At 38.1% G+C, this 22,968-nt stretch overlaps 1 protein-coding gene across 5 annotated transcripts in view; it reads right to left on the bottom strand.

Annotated features, from left to right (window-relative positions):
* gria3b (glutamate receptor, ionotropic, AMPA 3b) overlaps positions 1–22,968 on the bottom strand; it is a 109,445-nt gene that overhangs the window by 41,300 nt on the left and 45,177 nt on the right. For all 5 annotated transcript variants that reach the window (XM_032554440.1, XM_032554438.1, XM_032554439.1 and 2 more), the window contains exon 4: positions 5,089–5,276. In XM_032554440.1, the coding sequence (XP_032410331.1) occupies positions 5,089–5,276 (188 nt within the window). The remainder of the gene's footprint in view (positions 1–5,088; positions 5,277–22,968) is intronic.

Raw genomic sequence — 22,968 nt, 5'->3', positions numbered from 1 at the left:
ATCTAATTGACTGCAAAACAACCTGACTCCCCCCCAAAATGCACAACTTGCCAAAGAATGAAAACTCATTTTTCAAGCAACTGAAAAACCTGACAATTAAACGTTTACAGATAGCTGCAAAATGACTTTACAACTTCATGGGCCGTGTTACTGTCAGGATCTGTGTTTTCTGTGTTCATTTAGAGTTTTTTGTGTCCTTGAGTCTCTTCGTTGTCCTGTCCTCCCCTTGATTGTTCCCAGGTGTGTCTCGTTCTGTCATTACCCTCCCATGTATTTAACTCCACCTGTGTTCCTTGTTCCTCGTCGGGTCCTCGTCAATGTCTAGTCTGTTCGTGATCAGTGTGTCCATGTGCCTGCTGCTCGTTGTTTTGGACTGTGAGTTTCATCATTAAATCTTTATTCATCTTACCTGGGCCCGCTGCGTCTGCCTCACCACCAACACCGCACCGCTTCATGACAGTTACAATATATTGAAATGGACATTTTCATCCAGCCAGTAGACTTAAATACATGAAGTTACATGTATTAAAGCAGATTATATTAATTTCAAATATTTCAGCTTATAGCTTCTATTCATACATTTTCAGTGCAGAAACATTTTAACTCTTTGCATAGAAATAAAATGTCTTGTCTTGTGCAAGACAAGGTAGTGTTGCATCTGTAGCACTGCGATTGTGGTGTTTTTGATTTTGTTTCATTCACATCATCACATTCCAGCCCATTCCTTATGACCACACTGAAACTTCTACAGGCAACAGAAGGCTAGACCAACAAATCCCCCAAAGCACCTACTTTCTTTACATTCTCTTTGAAAACCCAGTTCAGTTCTTATTGTCTTTTTTTTTCCTGCATTAAAATACAGCTTTGTGGCTGGCACAGAGCTCATTGTCTGCCTTTCTTTGAACAGCTTGCTCGCCCTGGGCTTGTCCTCAGTTATTATTTTTTCTTCTTTTCTTTAGTTTTTTCTGCCTTTCTTTACAGAAATGACAAGCAGGTTGCTGCTTCTGAACAGGCTCCAACACATCAATCCCTTGAGGAAAGTGGGCCAGCAAGGACCATCTAAACAGATATGAGAAATCTCATACATGCTGCAGACAGATGTGAAAATATAAATGCTCAAACACAGCTGCAAGAGAGCAATCTTTGTGTAACCACTTCTTAATATATACTCAAAAATGATTCTTGTTTACAATCAATCAAGAATGTCACATTCTTGTCACTTAATAATGCCACCGACCTCCAAGATTCAATAAATGGGTTTTGGAAGTTGGGGTAATTTATCTGTAGAACAGTACTGATGGAGAAGTCCTGAAGGTGATAAATCCAAACTGGTTGTTACAGCATAAAATGATAATGGCGCTGGTGTAGCTTTCTGCTCAGCATCCCAAAACACATTTACAGGGCAGCTCACCGAGCTCTTAAAATGTGGCCTGACACAGCAGTATGTAAATATGTGTCTTGGTACGTTGTTACATCATGCCAAACGTAAAAATGGAGCCAGTATAAATAACACACAGGCGGATGTGCTCGGATTTTAAAAGAGGCAATGTTTTGTGTACAGTGAGTCTGATGAGCCCTTCATCATCTTCAGAGCACAAACTAAAATAACTAATTCATTAAGTGATTGGCCCACCAGAAAATCAATGAGCCACAGTTTTAATAATTACTTAATTAGAGTCATTAGATGAAAATACCAGAATGCCAGCTCTGCAACTATATGAAGAAGAAAATTAGCAGAAATAAATACAAGTTCATTTCACAATGAGTTTAACAATACATTATGAATACTTTGTGATAGGGTTCATCAGAGGTTATTAAGAGTGCTTATTTGACCAATCATGCTCCAGTCACAGTTAGGACTTTCCAAGTCCTCACATCTGTTGGTCTACTTAGTTCACTTAGTGTTAATTTTGGAAATATAAATGGAGTTAATTGTCCATGCTTTTTAAGGACAAATGTTTTGTTAAAATTGAGCTCAACCTGACGTCAATTATTTGGTTTCAATCATTAACTTTTTGCCAACTAACACTTTCTTTCTTTCACACTGCTAGGAGTTTGACAACATCACACACTCAGGAACCAACAATGCATTTCTTATTATAAAGGGAAAACATGATCTCTACAACTTCATCCCTGACATGTTTGCTATTTTCCTCATGTTTGCTATTTTCCTTGTGTTTCGTGTTATTATTTTATCACAAATGTTCTCTAACAGAAATATGTATTCTAACTGATACGCACCATTGATTTTACTCACTAAATGGCCTTCTGAAGGCAGATGGTTGCACTGCAAGTTAATTAGAGGCGTCAGAGTAAAGGCAGCTGAACACAAACGGCCATCACCATTTAAACGCTCATTTTCCAAACACGTATACTATGTAGTTCTGTTCTAAAATGTTCTAAAATATAGAACATGCAGCATTCCAATCACTGGATAAACTGTGGCGCTCATTCACAGAGGCTTTTTCTGCTGTGGAACAATTGTATCAATTTTTGCAAGCTCAAACTTGCCTATTCAACATATCCCCACATTCCACAAGCTTCAGCAGCTGGCATAAAGACATTTATTCTGCAGGGGGATTACTTACAATTAAATCATAAAACTAAGCCACTGAGAACATTCTCTTTTCGCTCAGCAGTCGGGCTGCTGAATCTGCACCGCCTTCTGATTCCTTCTCAACGGGCAATGACCTTGACGGAATAAAGCGACAAGTCAGCATTACAGCACACGGACACTGATCCCGGCTGCTCAAACCCTCTCACCCGTCTGCCGCCAATGTATCTGTATCTGTCTGCAATCGCTTCTTAATAGAGCCACAGCAGCAGGTAGAAGCCACAGGTCTCCACATAGCTGACAGTGGGTGCCATTTTTGGTGTGATTTCCCTAATGGGACACAGTTCATTCCTGACTCAGAGTATAATGGTGTGGCCCAATAGGGGGGGGAACTACAGAGAGAAGTCCAGCAGCTTCCCTGAATGCCTGTGACTCATTTATATTGCCAGAGCTGGACGGATTATTCCAATTAGCTCCCCAAAAAAAGGGAGGGAGCCCCCATGCTGAGGCTGTCGCAGAACGAAGGGACAAAACCAAGCACACAGCTGCTTTGAAGGTTAGCTGCTGTAAGAACGTCTCTTTTTATCTCAGTGTGCAAAAACAAACTTTAGAGAGCAAAAATTTGCGATGACAATGGTTGCAAAGAAGAGCAGCGAAAGAGAAAACGATTTCATTATTAATGAGTACACTAACTGAAACAGGAGCGCGTCAAACAGATTATTGCCCGGCATCGTAACGGTTTGCATGATAGAAGCAGTTACACACATTACTGTTAATATGCATCGCATGTGATTTCTAATGAATGTTCTAATTCTGCCTTAAAAGCCTAAGCTTGTTGTTAACACAAACCGGGGGGAAGAAAATCTGTCTGTTCCCAGGATTGTTAGGGGAAGGAAATCTGCAATTCGAGAATTAAATTAGACACAGCAAATTAACACTATCAGCAGTTCTGTTTTTAACGGTGGCTCTGGGATCAAATTAGATTCATAAGAAACAAGTGAAAATAATGGTTGTTGAGGGGATATTGTGAGGTAAACAGAAGCTAATGTCTAAATGAATGCTAACCAGCAGAATCCAATTCTGGAGCTGATTGCCTCATAACCCAGCAGAAGCAAGCAGTGAAGGATGGAGTGAGCCACGCAAATAGAGGAGATGCAAGAAATAATAGCCACTCATCTATTCATGGTAATTGTGTTTCCCTGTACGACAAGAACTGGTGGACCTTTCATTTGCTCCTCCGGCAATTGATGTGATCGGAGAACGAGTGGTGGGTTTCGGGTTTTCAGAGAGGGATTAAGCAGGCTGTATCATCTGTGGTCTCTCCAAATGGCTGCTCACACTGAGACCTCCAGAGTTTAGGCTAGAAGGTGTTTATCAGTCATGCAACACCACCCTGATCTTCGACAGGTAGAATTAGTGTGTCTAATCTGACATTAGTCATGATATTAGGAAGTATCAAAACTTCTACAAAACAGGTGCAGTGATACAGAAAGTCAGCGTGACACTTTCATTATTCTGCTAGCATCTGGTGTTGCTTTCTAACCTTAACTTTGATGGTGTTTGCCTTTTTTATACATGACTACCTTATAAAAACTCCTGCCCTATACTTTAAGATGTGTCAGCTGAAACTCCCCAGAATCAAACAATTAGGTCATAATAAGACTCTGCAGGGCTCGACTGCATGCTGAGGAGTCAGTCAAGCTATTTGATTCAGCTGTGCTGGACCATGAACACATATAAAAGCTGCTGGACACCAGCCCTTCAGGACTTGAGTTTGTGACCACTGCATTAAACCAAAGTAAGTGACTCTACTCCTACTACTAGAAGCACCACAGCTGCCAACAATACTTTTGCATAAAGCATTCCGGTCTACTACAACTCCGTCAGGAACACGTAGAAAATATCCCCAAAGACTGGGATCTGGGATCCATGGGCCTTTTTCTTTTTCATATTTTCCTAGAAGTAGCAGAACAGAACAGGCTTGAGCTGATACAAATGGAGTTAGTAGTGATCTGAAAAAACAAACAAAAAAGGATTTTATCATGAGAAATGTCGGAAATCGGCACGGTCAACTATAAAATCTCAACCGTTTGCAGATAGTGCATGTGGGTCACAAAATACATACAGTACGCCAGAGTATTTGGGAGCTTTAAAATTCAAACAAAGTAGAATCAAGATGAAAGAAGGATTACAACTGTAATCCTTCTTTCATCTTGAAAGAACATATCCTTCAGGATGAACATATCCTTCATGTTCATTCAACACGGAGTGTTTTCTTAATGTAGCTCTAACTGACAAAGAGCAACCCCTTTGTAAAACATTGGACATCAGTAATGTGCAGAGTGTGAGAGGACTATTACCTACTAGAATAAAACTTTCTTTTTAGAATATAGAGTTACTTTACATAAATTAATTTTGTGTTTAACACAAGAGCACAACAAAAGATTTGGGACTCTTGGATCTTTTAAGAAGAATTAGTTGCAGTACTCTGATATTTGCCATATCGGAATATAAATCTAAATTGCAGCACCCACCTGTTCCAATATAGTATCGATACGGTCCACCTCGCAGTCGATCACATAGCGCTTCTCCTGCCTCCTGTCCATCTCTTCAATGACTTGCTTGAACTCTGTTGCGTTCGTTGTGCTGCTGACAGAGCGAGCAGTCACCTGCCAGTTGTTGGCCACTGCTGCCTCCATAATAGCCTGCAGGATGGAAAAACCTGGAGAGGAAGACAGAATGACTCAGTGGATTGAAAGAAAAAAAAAAAACACAGTCGGGGTCAAAGAAATAATTATGCAAGGGCAGCCTGACTTCTGAAATATTCTGGTGGTTAATAGAGGTTAAAAGGCCATCTCATTAAATTAAAGTATTTGGACTTCTGTAGAGCCTAAATATTGTCTATTATTTGGACAATTTGTGTTCAAAATTGTACAGAATTTTATGTGTATGAAAAGGGATTGTATTTCCACATTATTGAAAGATCAGTAAGTGGTTTTATTGCACTTGGCATCTATTAGAAGATGGCATTTAGCTCAGCCACATGTTGACTTTGACGTTGCTGTGAAACACTCGGCTGTGTCCCTTGTCTCCTTAGAGGATTGTGCCTGAGCATTTAAAGATAAAGACAATAAAAGATTCATCCAGGCCAGAGTTAAAGAGAGAGAGATCATTATGCTATGAGAAGAATGGGGAATGAGCCCTTCTAATGATTAATTCACACGTGAAATATTTTCATTTAACAGTGCGCTCAGAAACACTGCGGTCAAATCACACACCACAGAATGAATAATGTAGCCCTAATTCTGGGGCGATGAATTGCATGTAGCACAAGCTGGAATAAAAATGGCTTAACTCATCTCCAGTGTTGAACAAGTGACAATGAACATGAAGGTTATTCATGAAAATCAAACACACTGCTGGTAATTCATTAAAAACCAAGGACAGTGAAATTGCAAATTGAATGTCAAATAAGCCTCTATTCAGTACCTCCGTTCATTTTTCATAGTTTGACATGTGGGTAACTATTACAGAAAGCGGGGAAGAAAAAAAATGTGGCACAGTACCAAATTTCTGGCATGCACATATAGATTTTATATCATGATTTATATAGTTTGATATGAGACGATGCTATGCAGATTTCCTGACACGCTACTGTGGACAAAGTAAACACTTGTCTTTTTTTTACTCCTGTAAGCACTTTCTCTGGCCAAGCAGATCTCCACATTGACAGTGAAAAATGTTAAAGAAAGAACAAATCAAAACAAATAATGTTAAATGTCCTGGTCACGAAGGTTTAGGCTTGGGATTGTTGTAAGTCTAATCCATGGTATGTATCTATGATATCTCACAAACCGCATTGCCACCACGTGACCTTACGCCATGTGGCAGAGTAAAAGGTGGAGGCAGACAGATTGTGTCATCACTAAAGGTAAAGGGTCGTGCTGCCTAGAGACTGAAGGGACTACCAGATTGGCAGGTTTCCAGGCTAAATTGATCAGTGGCTAGCCAGTACTTGTTGCACAACACATTGTTGTGTTTACTGCAGTCCTGGGCAATTAAAAGTCCTGGAGAGTTTGTAGTACAAGTGAAAATCCCATTATTTTGTTTTTTTGCACAAAATGTGGCTTTTATTTTAAAAGGCACCATAGCTTCCTTAATATCATAGATGTGCTGATGTGCCTCATCAAATGAGTGGAATAGCTTTCAAGAAGTTAGCTCTGAAAAATTCATATATGCATAGTTTTTAACAAGGTAAGGATATCTACATACAGTACGTATATAGATATATAGACCTATATATCTATATATATATTTATATAGATCTAAAGATAGATCAATCTATCAATATCTATATATATAGATATAGATAGATCTATCTATCTATATACATATGTGATACTTTTCTATTCATTTATTATTTGTTTAAGATCTAAGTTTAATCAATACTAATATTAGTTGTGTAACAAATTACATCATTACTGATATTAACAATTTCAGAACAAGGTAGTATAAAATATATAAAATTTGATCATTAACATAGAGTTAACAAAGATTAGAGAAAATTTTGTTTTGCAAATGTTTATAAAATCTGAACAATTTCCTCCCAGAACCAAATTAATAATGGATAAAGACAATTCATATGGCAGCAGGTACAGAAAACCAAGGTAGAAATCTATTGTTAATCAATTCATGTTAAATAAATGGGAAAAAAAAATTACTTATTAAATATTTGGTCATTATTTCAGTTTGAGTCGGGCAGAACTTATCTGTTCGTTCCCATAGCAACGATCAGAAGCAGGACCCTCCCCAGAACTACAGTGACCTCACTGATGAGGTCACAGACGACATCATGAACATCACAACAGATCAAAGAAGTTCTGAGGCTTTAACTGCTTGAATCTCAACACATCAGTTAGTATCCAAACGCTTCAGTAAGATTCAGGTTTTGTGTCTAGTGAGGATTTTTGTGTTTCCAAAATGCCATACCCTTTAATTTTGCCACTTGGTTTTGGACTAGGATATCTGGTGACGACAGGGATGAGGAAAGTATTCGACCATTTCTTTCCTGGAAATGACTCAGATGAAAGTACCTCCAAGGATGTTGAGACAGATTTGTTTTGGGACGGGCTTCCATCGGTTCCCAGAGATCAAGCTGACCCGGCTGGGGAAGTTTCTTCTGGGGCGAATCGCAAAGCTCAGGTTTTGATTTCAACGATTTCATGTCCGGCGTGTTCGCCGGGAACATTTAAGGTCTCTGACCTTAAATGTTCCCCATCAGGGTTAACACATAGGAGCAGCTGTGGAGCTCCAGGCAGTAAGACTGTTCCCAAAGACAAAACTGCCCCAGACGTAGCAGGTCACTCTGAGGATGAGGAAAGACTTTGGGACCGGATGTTACTGATTCCCCAAAAGAAAAACTACCCCCAATGGGACAGTTCATCCTCAGAAGAAGAGGAAAAACTTTGGAACCAGATGTTACTGATTCCCCAAAAGAAAAACTACCCCCAATGTGACAGTTCAACCTCAGAAGAAGAGGAAAAACTTTGGGACCAGAGTTTACTGATTCCCCAAAAGAAAAAGAAGAAGAAAAAGAAGAAGAAGACTGTTCACAAACACAAAACTGCCCCAGACGTAGCAGGTCACTGAGGATGAGGAAAGACTTTGGGACCGGATGTCACTGATTCCCCAAAAGAAAAACTGATCTAGATTGTGAGGTTTTCTATGATGAACAAAATGATTATCCTCAGATTCCAGCTGTCATAATGACGTCCTCTGTAGAGGACAACCTCTGTAAAGGTTTCCCAACAGGTTGAGAAATCGTTCTCAGTTTTTAAAGCTTTCTGAACCTGTTCTCAAGAAAACGTGTACAAAAGCGGGATTCATGAGAAGCAAACACATGAAGAGAAACGCCACACTCCACAGAAAATCCCACCTAATGGTTTCTCCTGCCACTAATCTCCAAAACAACAAAGCTGTTTTTTAGAGGAGGAAGAAACATTGAATTTTGTGAATAAACTATCAAAAGTTAACATCCTGTTTGCAGGTTTCTCTCCGGGCGCTCCGGCTTCCTGCCACAATCTAAAGTCATCACTGTTTGGTTAATTAGTTTCTAAATTCTCCTTTGGTGTGAATAAAACATCAGGGCTGCACAGTGGCTCGGTGGGTAACACTGCTGCCTTGCAGTAAGAAAGTTCTGAGTTTGAATCCCAGCCTGGTTCTGTCTAATGGGGTTTTCTGGTTCTCCATGTCCATATGTGGGTTCTCTACGGGCGCTCCGGCTTCCTCCCACAGTCCAAACAGATTTAGTGTGATTTATAATGGATGGATATTAATAATAATAATATTATTATTATTAATATTACTATTACTATATATAAACAGATATATCCATATCTCTATATATATATTAATCTAACTCTATCTCTCTCTCGCTATATATACTGTATATACAGTATTTTTCTGCCGGAAAACTGACCATAAATTTGCAGAATTTACAAAGATCACGTGGATAACAGCAGACAGAAAAAAACAAAAACAATCAAGAATCCTCAACATGCAGGGACGACGGATTACAGAGGCAAAGCGGAAAAGATTTCCACAGTAAAATATCTGTGTAAATTATACCTGAAAAAATTTGACTGACAGCTAAATGTCTTCAAGTGGATCAAATAAACTTAATGAGCATATAAATGTTAAAGATAATGCTTTTTTATAACATTCAACACGATTTATATATTTAAATGAAAGATCAAATTAAAACAAAAAGAAATATATAGAGTTTAATATGATTTTAACATGACCAGCCAAAGTAGCTCGTCTGCTATAATTTCTCAAAACTCATCCGCCTAAAGCTGAAGTGACAGGATGCAGGTTTGAAGAACATGGATGCATTATTCATTGAAGACGTGCTCCGAACTTCACCAATCATCATCCAGCTGAACAGCATCTCAGTCTTCCCAGCAGTAAAAGCTTCTCACGTTAAGAGGCGTCATGCAGATTAACTGGGTCAAAATGGTCTCTGTTGGTTTGGAAATGTTTAAGAAAGCACTGCAAGGTAGAAAATGTCAGTGAGCCATTCAGCATGCTGTAATCACATCGGCTGCATGACATGATAAAAAGATATGAGTTGGTGTTTGTTATGGGTTTACAGGTATCTGATGGTTGTACTTGTGCAGCTCGACAGACAATATTATATATCTCAGAACCTTAAGGAATAAAAGACAAAAAGACTCTCATGGGAATGCAGAGAGGATTTTTGGCTTATTTTATGCAAGTGTCAATGGTAGTGTGCATGAAAAATATATAATGTTCTTTTGTATGAGGTTGGAGGTGCCATAGAAATAAATATAAATAAAACGTCTCCAGTGCGGAGGAATGAAACACCGTTCTGTCAATCAGATTCAAATCATGGAGGCCTTTTATTTTGAAATTGCTGATTTGTACAGCATTTGTCTCCTCGCTGCTGCTGGCAAATGCGGAACTGCTCAGGAACAATTGGATTCATTTAAGATTCACAGAAGATTCCATGCCTGCAGAGTTTTACATTTGTATGGAAATGAAGAGATGGAATCTGCTGGCAGTAAATAGTCTGTCCGGAGAAGGATTATTTCTGCTCTTATTCTTTTTTCCCCAAGTCAGCAGAAAAGTTTGTGTTTTGTGATTTTGACTTAAAAATCTACACAGAACTGAAACATTTTTCATGCAGTTTATTTCTCCATGATACATAATGAATTTCTTCAGTAGCATTAATGCCTATTTGACCATCGTTGCATGGACCTACAGGCTTAAATGCATTTTATTGGAACTTTATATGATAGACCAACACAAAGTACCTCATAATTGTGAGGTGGGTGGATATCCATTATCCATTATTTTCATTGGGTTACATATAAAATTCTAAAAAAAAATATGGCATGAATTTGTATTCAGCCTCCCTGAATCCAAATTTTGTAGAACCGACTTAGATTGAGCCAGAATATTATTTCATTCTTCTAAATAGCTTTGGTAGGCCTCATAAATTATCTTAAGCAAATATGTTTTGATATAAATCTTTCCACTGTTGCTCTAGTGGAATGGTTAGGACCAGGGTCCCGCTCAAAAGTAAAATTTTAGGACGATGGATTGAACAGTGTTCTGGTGTATTTTCTAAGGTTGAGATAATGTTTCAAACACTGACTCTGCTTTAAATTTCTTTCCATCCCTGACCTCTCTGTTGTGTTCATCTTCATGTTTCTGTTCCTCTACTAATTTTCTACCAAACTTATGAAGCCTTTAAAGAACAACCGGACTTATATTGAAATTAAATTGATCCCCTGTGGATTGTAAATTTTCAGTACAAGTTTAACTGCTTTGTGTTAGTCTGTTAAAATCAAAAACACCTAAGGAAAAGTTCACTTGCAATTAAGCATTGCCCATGCTTTTAGAACAGAGTTGAGGCAGTCAGTCACTATTTTTGCAGATGGAGTAATTTTGATCCTCAGCTAGTATAAAATTTCATCCTTCCAAACAACCCTTGTGGGCCTCATAAATGCTCTTGATAGTGGTATTTATTTACAACATGGAGAAAAAAAAGTTGTAAATAAATGCAAGTCTTTGCCAGGAACTCCACAGCTGTGCTGCATCTGAAAATATAACACAGTCAACTACATAAATTATGGAAGACAACAACACAGTTTCCTTATCACCTCCTATAAATCGCTGCACTACAAATGCAACAGCGTGCAGCAGCTTCTGCTGATCAAGCTTCTCAGTACTAATCATAGCATGGAGACAAGAGTATATCTCTATAAATCCATTTTCATTACCTCTCATTGTGATCGCTCTTGCCTTAGGTACAACATTTCTGGGAAAATGTCTTCCATGCGTCTGCTTTTGGTATCTCAAATAGTGACGCAATGTCACAGTGACCTCCTCTCATGTTTCATTTTGGTTGTGATAAAACACACAAGTGTTTCTGCAACATAACGTTGCCAGGATACAGAGCAAAAGTAAAGGTTAACTTTGATGCCTGCGATTGCGTTTAGAAAAGAAAGCACTTGCTCGCACACTGCTGAGGCTGACACATGGATGGGTTAGATGTACATCTAAATGTTCGACAGAGTAAAAGGAGCTTGTAAAACATTGTTTGTATTCAGCTGCAGTATTTATCTTTACAAAAGCGTAAGTTCGGGCTGAGTTGTATAGTCTGCAGTTGGGGTGAATGTATGACTAAGAGCTAATACGGAGGAACCAAGCTGAGAGACAAATGATGTCAGTGCCAGAGGCGTAACTAATGGCAGAGAGACTTTGTTGGACAAAAGTTGGTTTCTGAACATGTAAATGGGCTGTTTTCATGCCTGAACAGGGTGTTAAGTTGCTTTTTAATCTCCAAATGCTCTCTTGGAACAACTGTACAGTTTGTGGAGCAGTGCATAAACAGCTGTATTGGATAAAAACTCAATTATTCCGACATTTTCCTGCTATCAAATCCAGATGGAGCCTAAAGACACCGTGTGTGCTTATAAAAGCAGAGCTGTTGCGAATGAGATGTTGTAGCAGCGCAGCGTAGAGTGGCTGAGTGAGAGCTGCAGCCCTCTCCTTCGTCTCCGAACCAGTTCCTAACAGGATGAGTTTTGAAGCGTCACCCGTGGAGGCTCAGCAGTAATTGAATTGAGTTGCATCTAATCTTATTGCCCAGCTTCTTTGGTTGCCTGACTCTCATTAGGCTTCATTGCTAGACCTCCATCTCGCTTTCTTTCCCCCTCACACTCCTCCACTCATATCTCACAGCCAATCTGCGCTAACTCTGTAATTCAAAGAAATACTCTAATCCCTCTGAATCAAGCACCTTAGCATTAGCTGAAACATGGCTTTCAGCTTCAGAACCACAACAACACTAGTTACTCATTTTGCATTATTGTGTTACTGCTTGCCTTTCAATAATCTTAACACTAAATCTAGTAATCTAATGAAACAGCTAAGAAAATACGGTCATACCCATTTTCATATTCTGTCAATTTACAACCACAAACTTCCATGTATTTTAAGTTTTGGTTTTTTTTAAGTGGTGGAGGAGTTCTCAACTTTTTTCACAATTGCAACATCTAGAATGTGTTGAGTTTTATTACAAGTGAAGTCAGGTATTTACTTAATAAAAAGGCAAAGCATCCATTTTTAAGTCTTTTGCAAAGACTCTCACCGAGATTTTAGTATGGAAATTGAGTAGGCCATTCCAAGTCATTAACAGGCTTTGATTCACAACTTGTATCTGTATGTTCAGGGTTGCTGTTCTGCTAGAAGGTGAACTCTATTCCAGATGTTCTCCCTCAATGTCTCTGCATTTACCTATCAACTCTGGCCATTTTTGCTTTCCCTGCTTAAGCAGACCTGCAGACTGATGCTGCCACTACCATCTCCCATCATGGGGATGGTGTGTTCAGGATTATCTACACAGGGAGCAGTATGTACATCAAAATAGTTCATTTTTTGGTTTCCTATGACCAGAGCATTTTCTTCTATGTTTGCTATGTCATCTGCATGGCTTGTGGAAAACTACCAATTGGACATCTTTTGGTTTTTAGCAAAGGTTTCCATTCTTGTTTTGTCCACAGATTCTCCCATCTTAGTTGGAGATCTCACCATTTGCTTACAACTATTGTAGCTTACATGACAAACTTGGGTGACATTAGAAAGAAATTGGTTCCACTGGATTTTATTTATAGGAATCACAGTATAGGGGTTTATTTATTTTATGTATTTATATATTTCAAACAGACAAAAAGTAAAACCAAGAAAAAAATGTATCATGCCCAACTGCCATGAAATTTTACATGATCTGTTCGAAAAGGAACAGGGAGAAGATACAAGATGTCATACTCAACCAACAAACATTGAAATCGTCAATATGAGACAATATGAGCTGCACTACTTCAGATTTTTTTTTATTTTAAAGACGTTTGAAAACTATGTATATATTTTTCACTTCACAAATTTGCACCATTTTGTGTAATTATTCAAAATGCAGCACAAATCCTATTAAATACAATGAAGTTTGTGGTTGTAACATGCTAAAATGTAAAAAGGTCCAAGGGGTCTAAATACTTTGCAAGGTTCTGTACAAAGAAATGAGCCAATGATACCCTGAGAGTTACTCAAAAAACAAATTGGTTCACAATCAACTGAAAACAGCAGCCCAAACCAAATAGCCTCAACCTATTTATGATAGATAAAAATCTAAGGGGCCAGACATGACAGACGTGCAGCCAACACTAAATGTAGTAGCTCTCTGCTGTAATGTGCCAGTACTCTGGTAAATGGGGGTCTCTGGCAGCCTGAAATGCCCTGTTGAGCACCGTCCCAGGTCTCACATGGAATCAGAAACAACTGAGCTGAAAGCACAGAGATAACATTTTGTAAAAGTAGGGTTGGCCTGATACATAACCGAAGAGAGATGGGGACTCTGCTTTGCAGAGGTAATGCTATTACAATCTCTCCATAAAAGATATATTGCAAAGAAAAAGAAAGAGAAAAACGATCAGGTAGAGATGAACTCTACATGCACCATATGCAAACCATGTACCTCTGCTGGTGTGGCGCCAAATATATGACTTTCTGTGTCTCCTTTTGTCTTGGATTTTGGAAAAGCATTTTCTAAATGTCAAATAAATTATTTCATTCTCAGTTGTTTCGTGGCGACAGAGAGAACATTTATAAACCTGGACTGAAACCAATAGAATCATTATTAACAAACTAACATGTTTGTCTGAATAAATCTTTTTAACATAAACTAAGGTTAAAAGAACTGGGTGACAAGACTGCTTTATTAGGACAACCAAAGTTCAATGTAAAATGAAGCAATTCAATCAAAGCATCAACATGTGCAATTTGAAAGGCGGGAGATTAATCAAAAACATTTGTAAAATGTAAAAAAAATTATTCCTGGTATAATTTCAAAATTAAAGGAAGGCCAGTAAAGTAGCTCAAAAGTCTGCTGCCAAAGCTTTGACATGCCACTTACAGCAGGACTGTAACTAAAACAGCTTCCACCCAGGGTGTTGTTCTAATCAACAAGATAGCAGGTGTAAAATCAAACTAAATCAGCGTGCTGTCTGTTTCTTTTACATGCGCAGGAGAGATGAGAGGAGCACTTTTCCCTGGTGAAAATCCACCCACAGACTTTGGGGAGCTCCTCAATATTTCCCTGGCAATTTTTGTTCCACTTCACTTACTACAAACTATGCCACACTTGTGTACAGTATACATGGATCTTGACAAACAGACAACGTTGTGTATGTGTTTTTTTGGAAGGGACTAATTAGGTTCTGCTCTGAAGTCTTTGCACAGCTGAAGCACAAAGAAAAATGTAAAAGGAGCAAAAGGTTTTTTTTTATTAGTTTGAAATGATTATGGTTTATTGTTTACTGTTTAGGATTATACATACGTTTGTTCTTTCAAAGAAACAAATTGGCCCAGTGGCATACAGTAACATCAAAGCAATCAGCCTTCTCCATGGCTGCTTCAAGAAAAGGCCAGGGCACTTTGTTATAATGAAAAAAGGAAGCTCCCAGTTGTAATTTCATGGCTGCTGAAGCCAACACTGGGCAGGTGGTAAAATAGCTTCATTCCAGGTTCAGTTAAGAGGACACTGGGAAAGCAGAGAGGTTTATTGTCTGCTTATTCTGACAGACGGTGGCTCTCATATCATGTTTTTTTTTGCTCAGTTACAGGTGCTTGACTCACAGTTTTTCAAGAGGTTACTGAATTAGATGGTTGGCTCTGCAGCTTTGACACTGTTTATTGGGCTGTCACTTTGGCAGTGATACCAGTTTATGTGTGCAAAATAAAAAGAGAAGGTGAATGCTGGTGATGCATCGCTTCATCCATATTTCTTTAATACTATTTTTCTAGTGCATTTTATGGCTTCTCTGATGTGCCCTTTCTTGTCAGCGTGTCCAAGCTGATTTATTCTCCTGATGCATGCATAATTTAGTTGTTACGAATTCACCATGAAGGAGAAGTTCACTAAAGCACAAAAGACTTGTGTGGGGGTGCGTGTGTGGGTGCGTGCGTGTGTGTGTGTGTCGCAGCTGGGTGCAGCTGAAGTGCTATTATTGTAGCTGAGATGGGACATGAATGTTGAAGAAACAAAGTGTGTATGATACAGACATGGCTGCAGTAAGCACCTGAAATTCACACTTATTATCTGACTGGGGGCAAAAAGGATAAATCACCTTTTGTGGAGGACAGGGTTGCACTTGCTTGAAAATATTTGTATGAATTATGTCAGGGCAGGAGCAAAATAATTTTTATAACTAGGAAAGCAGAAAATACGCTGTTGATTTGCATTTTTGTGAAAGACATGTTTGAGTTTTAAAATGAAGCGAGGTCAAAACAAAAAAAGCAGAGTCCTTTGATACAAATGAACCCCACCAATTCTGCTACAGGACATTCAGTACTTTGATACCCCTAAATAAAACCTAGCATGCCAAACTGCAGGGAGTACCTTAATTAGTTGATAGAGCTTATCTGTGTCTCACATAAAATCAGTATAAATTCTGGACAAGATTGTTAAAAACCAATAGTGAACAAACAGCATCCTGAGGATCAGGGAACACAGCAGACAGGCCACAGATAGGAATGAGCCAGATACCGGTTTCAAGGTATACCACGATATGAAAAAGTCACAAAGTGTGTGCATCCCTGCAAGTTCAGACGAGTCCCCTGAAAAGCCCCCCACCGCTCTGTTTAGTCCGCTATATGGGAACACTTTGACAACCTTAAGAAGACAGATGGAAACTTGGAGGAAGAAAGTGGGTCTATGTGCACATCAAACATGATGATACATCAAGGGAGCAACACCTATCACTATTTGCTAAATTAAAGGTAAGGTTTAATTTGTCTTGAAATTAACAAGCTACCATTAGCATCAACAATCAGTGAAAGAAATATAAAAGTTTTGCAGTATCACTGTATTATGACTACAATTCTAAAATGTGTTATTTTACACAACAATTCGGACAGATATGGTAAGTTATAAAGAGTTTCAGAATTAGCCTACCACCATAAACTCTGTAGTCACAGTCAACCTTAATTCTCTTTGGAAGCTGTTTTAAATTACAGGTGTGATGCCGAAATTTCATTCCTCTTTAGCGTGCGAGTTCGTACTTGATTGCTTGATATTTGGTACATAACACAATTAAGCTATACTGATCATCTAAACATCTAATAGCATAAATACGTTTCCACTGCTTCCATCTAAGACAAATCAGGTTATACGTGACAACAGTCATCTTTTTATTGACGTAATGTGTCATGTTGGGAGTTTTTATTCTGTTTTAGATTGTGATATGGAGTTTGATGTAATGATTGTATATGTAAATCATATGCACACAGAAAGGAATCACAAGTATGAATGTGTGTATACAAAATGTGTGTCCAGCTAAAGTCCTGCTTAGGTAAAGCTACAGAAGCACTCTGTACTTCCGCCTTTCAATTAAACTTACTCAAATGCACAACCCAACAACTCCAACACATTCATGCAGATAAGGTTATCATACCATAATCATTTCAGACCGGCCCGTGCCTGGTCATGAATAAAGTTGTAGAAAGTTTGGTTTGATAATAAATCAACACTTTGCTTTGAGCATTCCTCAGAGTAACTTTCAATCCATTTAACAAAGTGTAAAGAGTATAGCACAGCTGCATACTGACCAAGACATGACCGTCCACCAAAACTGCCAGGCCAGGAAAGGGGAGCATTGATCAGACAAGCAGCCAAGAGGCCCATCTTATCTCCATTGGAGCTGCAGAGATCTACAGAGATTTTGTTAGCAGTACAACTACGAGTTATGCACTCCACCAATGTTTCATTCATGCAAGAAAACCATAAGTAGTTGCATTTTCCATTGTCACAAACAATGTAGGGGACACAATGAGGAAAGCGCAATGGTCAGATGGGACCAAAATGAAGCTTTCTGGCTTATATGCAAAAGACTCTGAGTACAGGAAAAACTAACACTACACATCACCCTGATCGCATCTTTAATTATGCTGACACACACTGGAGTAGGAATGCCAAACCACATTAATCTAATTAAAGATCCGACTTCATTTGAGTTGGCATCCAAGGCATTCAGGAGATAAGCAGGAGGCATTTATTGTAGGACTCTTTTGAGGAACAAAGGCAACTGTCTCTAGATAGCCAATTAGAGAGGATGCTAAAGGATGGGGAACAAAGTTCACTTCAGATATTTACTCCCCTCTGACCTATATCTGTCCTTCTATTCTCCTCTCTGCTGAACTGTAGCTTGACAGAAAGCATACAGTTTTAAAATCCTCTTTTGTGCAAAGGATCCCAGAAAGTAGACAAAATCAAAGTAGCTACTTGTGGTCACCCTGTTGTTCAAAAGCTCTTCGTTCATCAAAATATTTTTTGACAAATGTGAGACGGTTTTTTTCAGTCCCTTGAAATTTTATTCTTTGCCTTTGTTGAATTGTGAACACTGACCTTTACTGAGGCAAGTGAGGTGTGCTTTTCCTTAAGGTGTTTTAATGTGACATTCTCAAGAAATTATTAATGCACTACTAGACAAATTTTGGCAAGAACTTTCACCACTGTTCTATGATTTCTACTTTTGTGAATAGTGCCTCTTCCCGTGGTTCGCTGAAACAAGACAGTGATGGATGTTGTGGACCTTAATTGTCATCTGATCCTGAACTTATTTAAATTGGGGCAGAACAAGTTGGTCGTAAGAACATTTAGCCTACTTTATCTTGAATGAAAGATTTTTCATTGTTTGTTTTGGGGGTTTTTATATGGCTTGGAAAACTAAGCACATCTTTCCAAAAGATATGGTTAATCCCTGTCAATTTAAAGACTGAAAACTACTTTTTCACACTGGGTCAGGCTTGGTCAAGGTAGTTTGATGTAATGATTATTTTTTTTTTTTTTTTAACTTTAAAAAATGTATTGGATTGCCTATTGTATTTTTTATTTTCTTTTCTTACATATTAGTGTTCTCTTTTTGAGAGCACTAACTTATCGAGGTCTCACTCTATCAAATTATGAACAATGTCAATATTTTGTGAAAGGGATATAACTATTTATGTGATCAGTAGAGATTTGTTTTCTGGTTTCAAGTGTATCCTAACTGTTTCTGCAAATTAGATAAATTGATCAGCAAAAACGGTTCTATGTCAAGCACTAGATATTCTAGTGTTAAGGGAAATTTAATTAGATGCTGTAAAAAACACATCTTAATGAATGTAGAGGTTATTTGGGGAGTTAGAGCTTGAATAAAATCAAACTGCGGTTACATCTTTTATAATACAATCTCACCTTCTCTAATACAGACATACAAGTGGCTTTTTCACTTCACATTTTGTCTTTCCCTGCTTTTATTTCTTGTTCCTGCAAGTAATTCAAATACATTATGTGCATGTTTAAACTGAACATCCAACTGCATTTGAAAAGAATCACTCTCTACTTTTTTATTGTCGTCATTTATTTGCTGTTTTAAACAGCACCGAGTTGTCATTGCTTACATTGTGCAAAACCCAGATTGACTTGTTTGATTTGGGTTTATGCAAAAACTGTTCTCCAGAAGACAATAAAGGAGCTCCTAACATCCCTCAATGCTTCTTATACAATGCAAACACATTCCTCCTGTGCAAAGTTTGAAATGTGAACTTTTTTTTAACTGCTCAACAACTTTATAATGCATGCTTGTAGAATAACTTTGTTGGCCATAATATTTCACACATCAATTTGACAGAAAGCGCTTTTCTACTCCGTAGATATCTACGTTGCCATCTAAGACCATATATTATGAAAATTGATTGTGAAATCCTTATTCTCTACACATCTTGTTGTTTCATGTGAGTTCACTGAAAAATAAAAAAAAGCATGCTCAGAAAATGATTAAAAATTAAATAAGACTTCACATGGCTTTGCTTTGTCCAGATTCTATAATGAGGTCATGACATAGTTGAACTATCACCACTTGAAAGATAAAAGCAAATGATCAAAGCAAGGGGTCATATTAGCTTTCTTCTGTGCAACAGGCAGCTATGTGCTGAATTGTTTTCCTATGAGCTGCATCACATTCAGAGTATTGATTGATGGTGGGAATGATGAAAACAGAGGATACATAGCTCAGCATTATTCTTAATTTGTCTTCAGTGCCTTTGTGTGCCAAGTGATATTTTGAGACAAGCCTAAATCATTTTTATTACAACAGTAAGTGAGAAGGTGGCATCTCCAGGCCATTGCTAAAATAGAAATAGAAAGCCCTCCGGCCCTGTTACTTCCACAGTTTTAAAAAACCCACACTCAAAATATGCTGATAAACATTATTGGCTGGCTTTATCCTGTGGCTTCATTAGTTTGCAACACTACTAACTGTACTGCTTACTACTTTTGCAGAAATAGAAGGTTTTTTTTGCTTCACTGCAACATATGTTTTTTATATTTTCTAACCAGTAATGAGTATTTAGATCATTATCACCAGAATTCAGAAACACTATCCGATAACTCAGCCAGTGACACTGGATCTTCATTTTTACTGCTTCATTGTTACCAAAGATTCAGGGTTACAGTGCCTTGCAAAGGCAACTAATGTTTTGTTATATTACAACAGCAAATGTCAAAGTGGTTTCAGTGGGATATCTGTAAAATATATCTGAGTCAATACATTGTGCATCCACCTTCTGCTGTATTACGGGGACAAGTGTTTTGGGGATATGTTCATATTTAGTTCTACAATATATGTTAGATATTAATCTATGGACTGGGAGGCTATAAACAAATTGCATATTGAATCTAACATCCTCCCTGACTCTGAATCTAAGCCACTCCACTGCAGCTTTGGGTATATGTTGAGGGTTCATATCTTGTTGGAAGGTGAATCTCTGGCCCAAACTCAAGTCTTTTGCAGCTTTTAAAAGGTTTTCTCTCACGATCCTCCTGTATTGAACTCCCCATATGTTAGCTTTTTACCACAAATGCTAGGCTGTTGCATAGACTATTTCAAGCTCCGTCTTGCCTTTTTAGAAAACAAATCCCCCTTATTGAAGATATAAGGGAGGAGAAATATACAATACATCTTAAAATTGTAACACTTACAAAGATGTTTTAGCAGTTTGTAGTAGAAATATTTCCTAATTCTCATTAGTGTATTTGCTCTTATATCAACAGATGCCACATAAACACTTTTGTGAAGTCTGCTATATTTCTAAGTTACTACAATTTCAAAGTTAATGTCTCTGCTAGTGAGCCAGTGAATACAGTTTGAGTAATGAAAGGAGGAGAACTGTTAAAAGCTCAGATGAAACGTGGCTGTAACATTGAGGCAGAAGTTGCTCTAGTTTTACTGCAACCATGTTAACAATTCCCAGCTAGGTTTAGTGAATGCTCAGAGTGACACAAATATTATCCAAGCAGGGATCCATCTGTTTGAATGTTTCCAGCCATTTGCCCCACATTTTGAAAAAGATTTTTTGCCAATTCAAAATGCCTTTGAAAGGTCTTTTTTAGAAATGGAGGAAAGTTTTCACGAAAGAATATAAGAAAAAATATTTTATATAAAATATAAAAAAATATTTTTTATATTTTTTTTTTATATTTTATATAAAATATAAAAAAATATTTTATATAAAATATAAAATAATATAAAATAATAAAATAAGAATTGTTAGATGTTTTTGCTGCCTGCATAACGAATTCAGTAATTGTACTATGCTGGCCGGAATACACTCATCATGGGCACAAATTATGCATTTGAATGATGATGTTCTTCTTTTAAGGGTTGCACATCACCAAGAAGTCAACATCACACTTGTTCTTTGGTGTAATAATACTTATTTTGACTTCTCTAAACTTACATCTCCTCACCGGGTCAAATTACACGCTTTCATCTTGATTTATTCCAAAACTTTTCACCTGAACACATTTGGTTCGTTCAGATGGACAGTCTGAAATTTCACTTGAGCTTTTAGGTGCAGATTTTTGGTGCAGCACACAAAAAACTGCCTAGCACTGTGAAACTACCCATTTTTCACTAATCTGACGTAGGCAAATTAGGACTTCATTTGATATTTAAAAAAAAAGAGCCCCAAATCAATATGGAGTTGTGCCTATGATGAGTATATACAAACATCCGCCTGGCTTTTTCTCATTGTGAATCTATCCTGAAGACAGATTTCTAAATAATGTTTTTCTTGTGTTGGCCTCATTTCTTGCTTCAGGTCCATGCAACTTGTTTGCCTAGTAAAGACAAAGTTAAATTAAGTGTAATTGTACCAATAAGCAGCTGTTGGATTAGGATTATGAGTATGTGCATGGGGCTGAATGTTAAAGACATCTTTAAGAAGTTAACAAAAGACCCTGTTTTATGGTAAGTAGTAGCTTAGCAAACAGTTAATGAGTTGGATGCAGCTGAGGCAAAGACAACTGTTGTCAAAATGTTCAGTGTAAGAAGCGCTTTAAAACTCAGCACCAGTTCCTTCAAAAATTACTATGAGCTGTGCAATGCTGATATTCACATTAAGTGATCCGGAAAATTCAAATTTGTTTTTGGATGTCAAACAAACAGCACATACTCTGACCCCTTGTGATTTGTACAGCAATTCATCTTTTTCCAAGCACTTTGCTGCCGTCGAGGAAGGAAAGGTTGTGACTGCTGTGCAACAACAATCAGAGTGAACACAAAGACATACACTTGGGGGAGGGAGAAGACATAAGTGAAAGCTAAAAGCACATAAAGGAGAAGAATGGGGGGTGGGGAGGGGAGGAAAGAATGAGGGAGAGTGACTCATAAATCAAGAAAAGGTGAGATTGCTGAATCAGGGTTGATTGTGCCTGGGAGAGACAATAAAGCCTGTAATCATCTGTCTCTGCTGCACAGACCTGGCAATTATCTGCCCATACCTGACCGCAAAAACAGAAAGGGCAGGATCCATCTACCTTCACCCGATCACCCCATATCGCTCCAGTTTCTAAGGGGAAATATGATGATGCACACTGTAAGAGAAGGGCAATAGTGTTCCCCTTCACAGGTGTATCTGTAAAGATAGAGAGTGCGAAGAGTTTTCTTCTGCTTATTCGTTCAGATATTAATCAAAGTAGAGGGTGGTGATAGTTGCTTTGGATCTTTCATCTCCCCCTATCCACATGCATATTAACATACACACATAAGGAAGCCTGTCAATTTATTACCACAGATAAGAGGAGAGTAGTCACTTATTATGACAGTGTAACACTGCCTATGTAAGCTCCATTTGCTTCAGCTGCAGCTCTTCAACTGCGACATCTGCTTTCAAACGGCTTCCGCATATTGGCATTTAGGATACAAATTTCCCATCATTTTTCTCCAATACTTGTGAGCCTGAAGCGTATGGACATCGCTCTCTGACTGAAAGCACAGCACAGAGGGCTA

This window comes from Xiphophorus hellerii, chromosome 23 (genome assembly GCF_003331165.1).
Source record: "Xiphophorus hellerii strain 12219 chromosome 23, Xiphophorus_hellerii-4.1, whole genome shotgun sequence".
Classification (NCBI taxonomy): domain Eukaryota; kingdom Metazoa; phylum Chordata; class Actinopteri; order Cyprinodontiformes; family Poeciliidae; genus Xiphophorus; species Xiphophorus hellerii.
The sequence above is the reverse complement of the archived record's forward strand: the minus strand, read 5'-3'. Positions and strand labels throughout refer to the sequence as shown.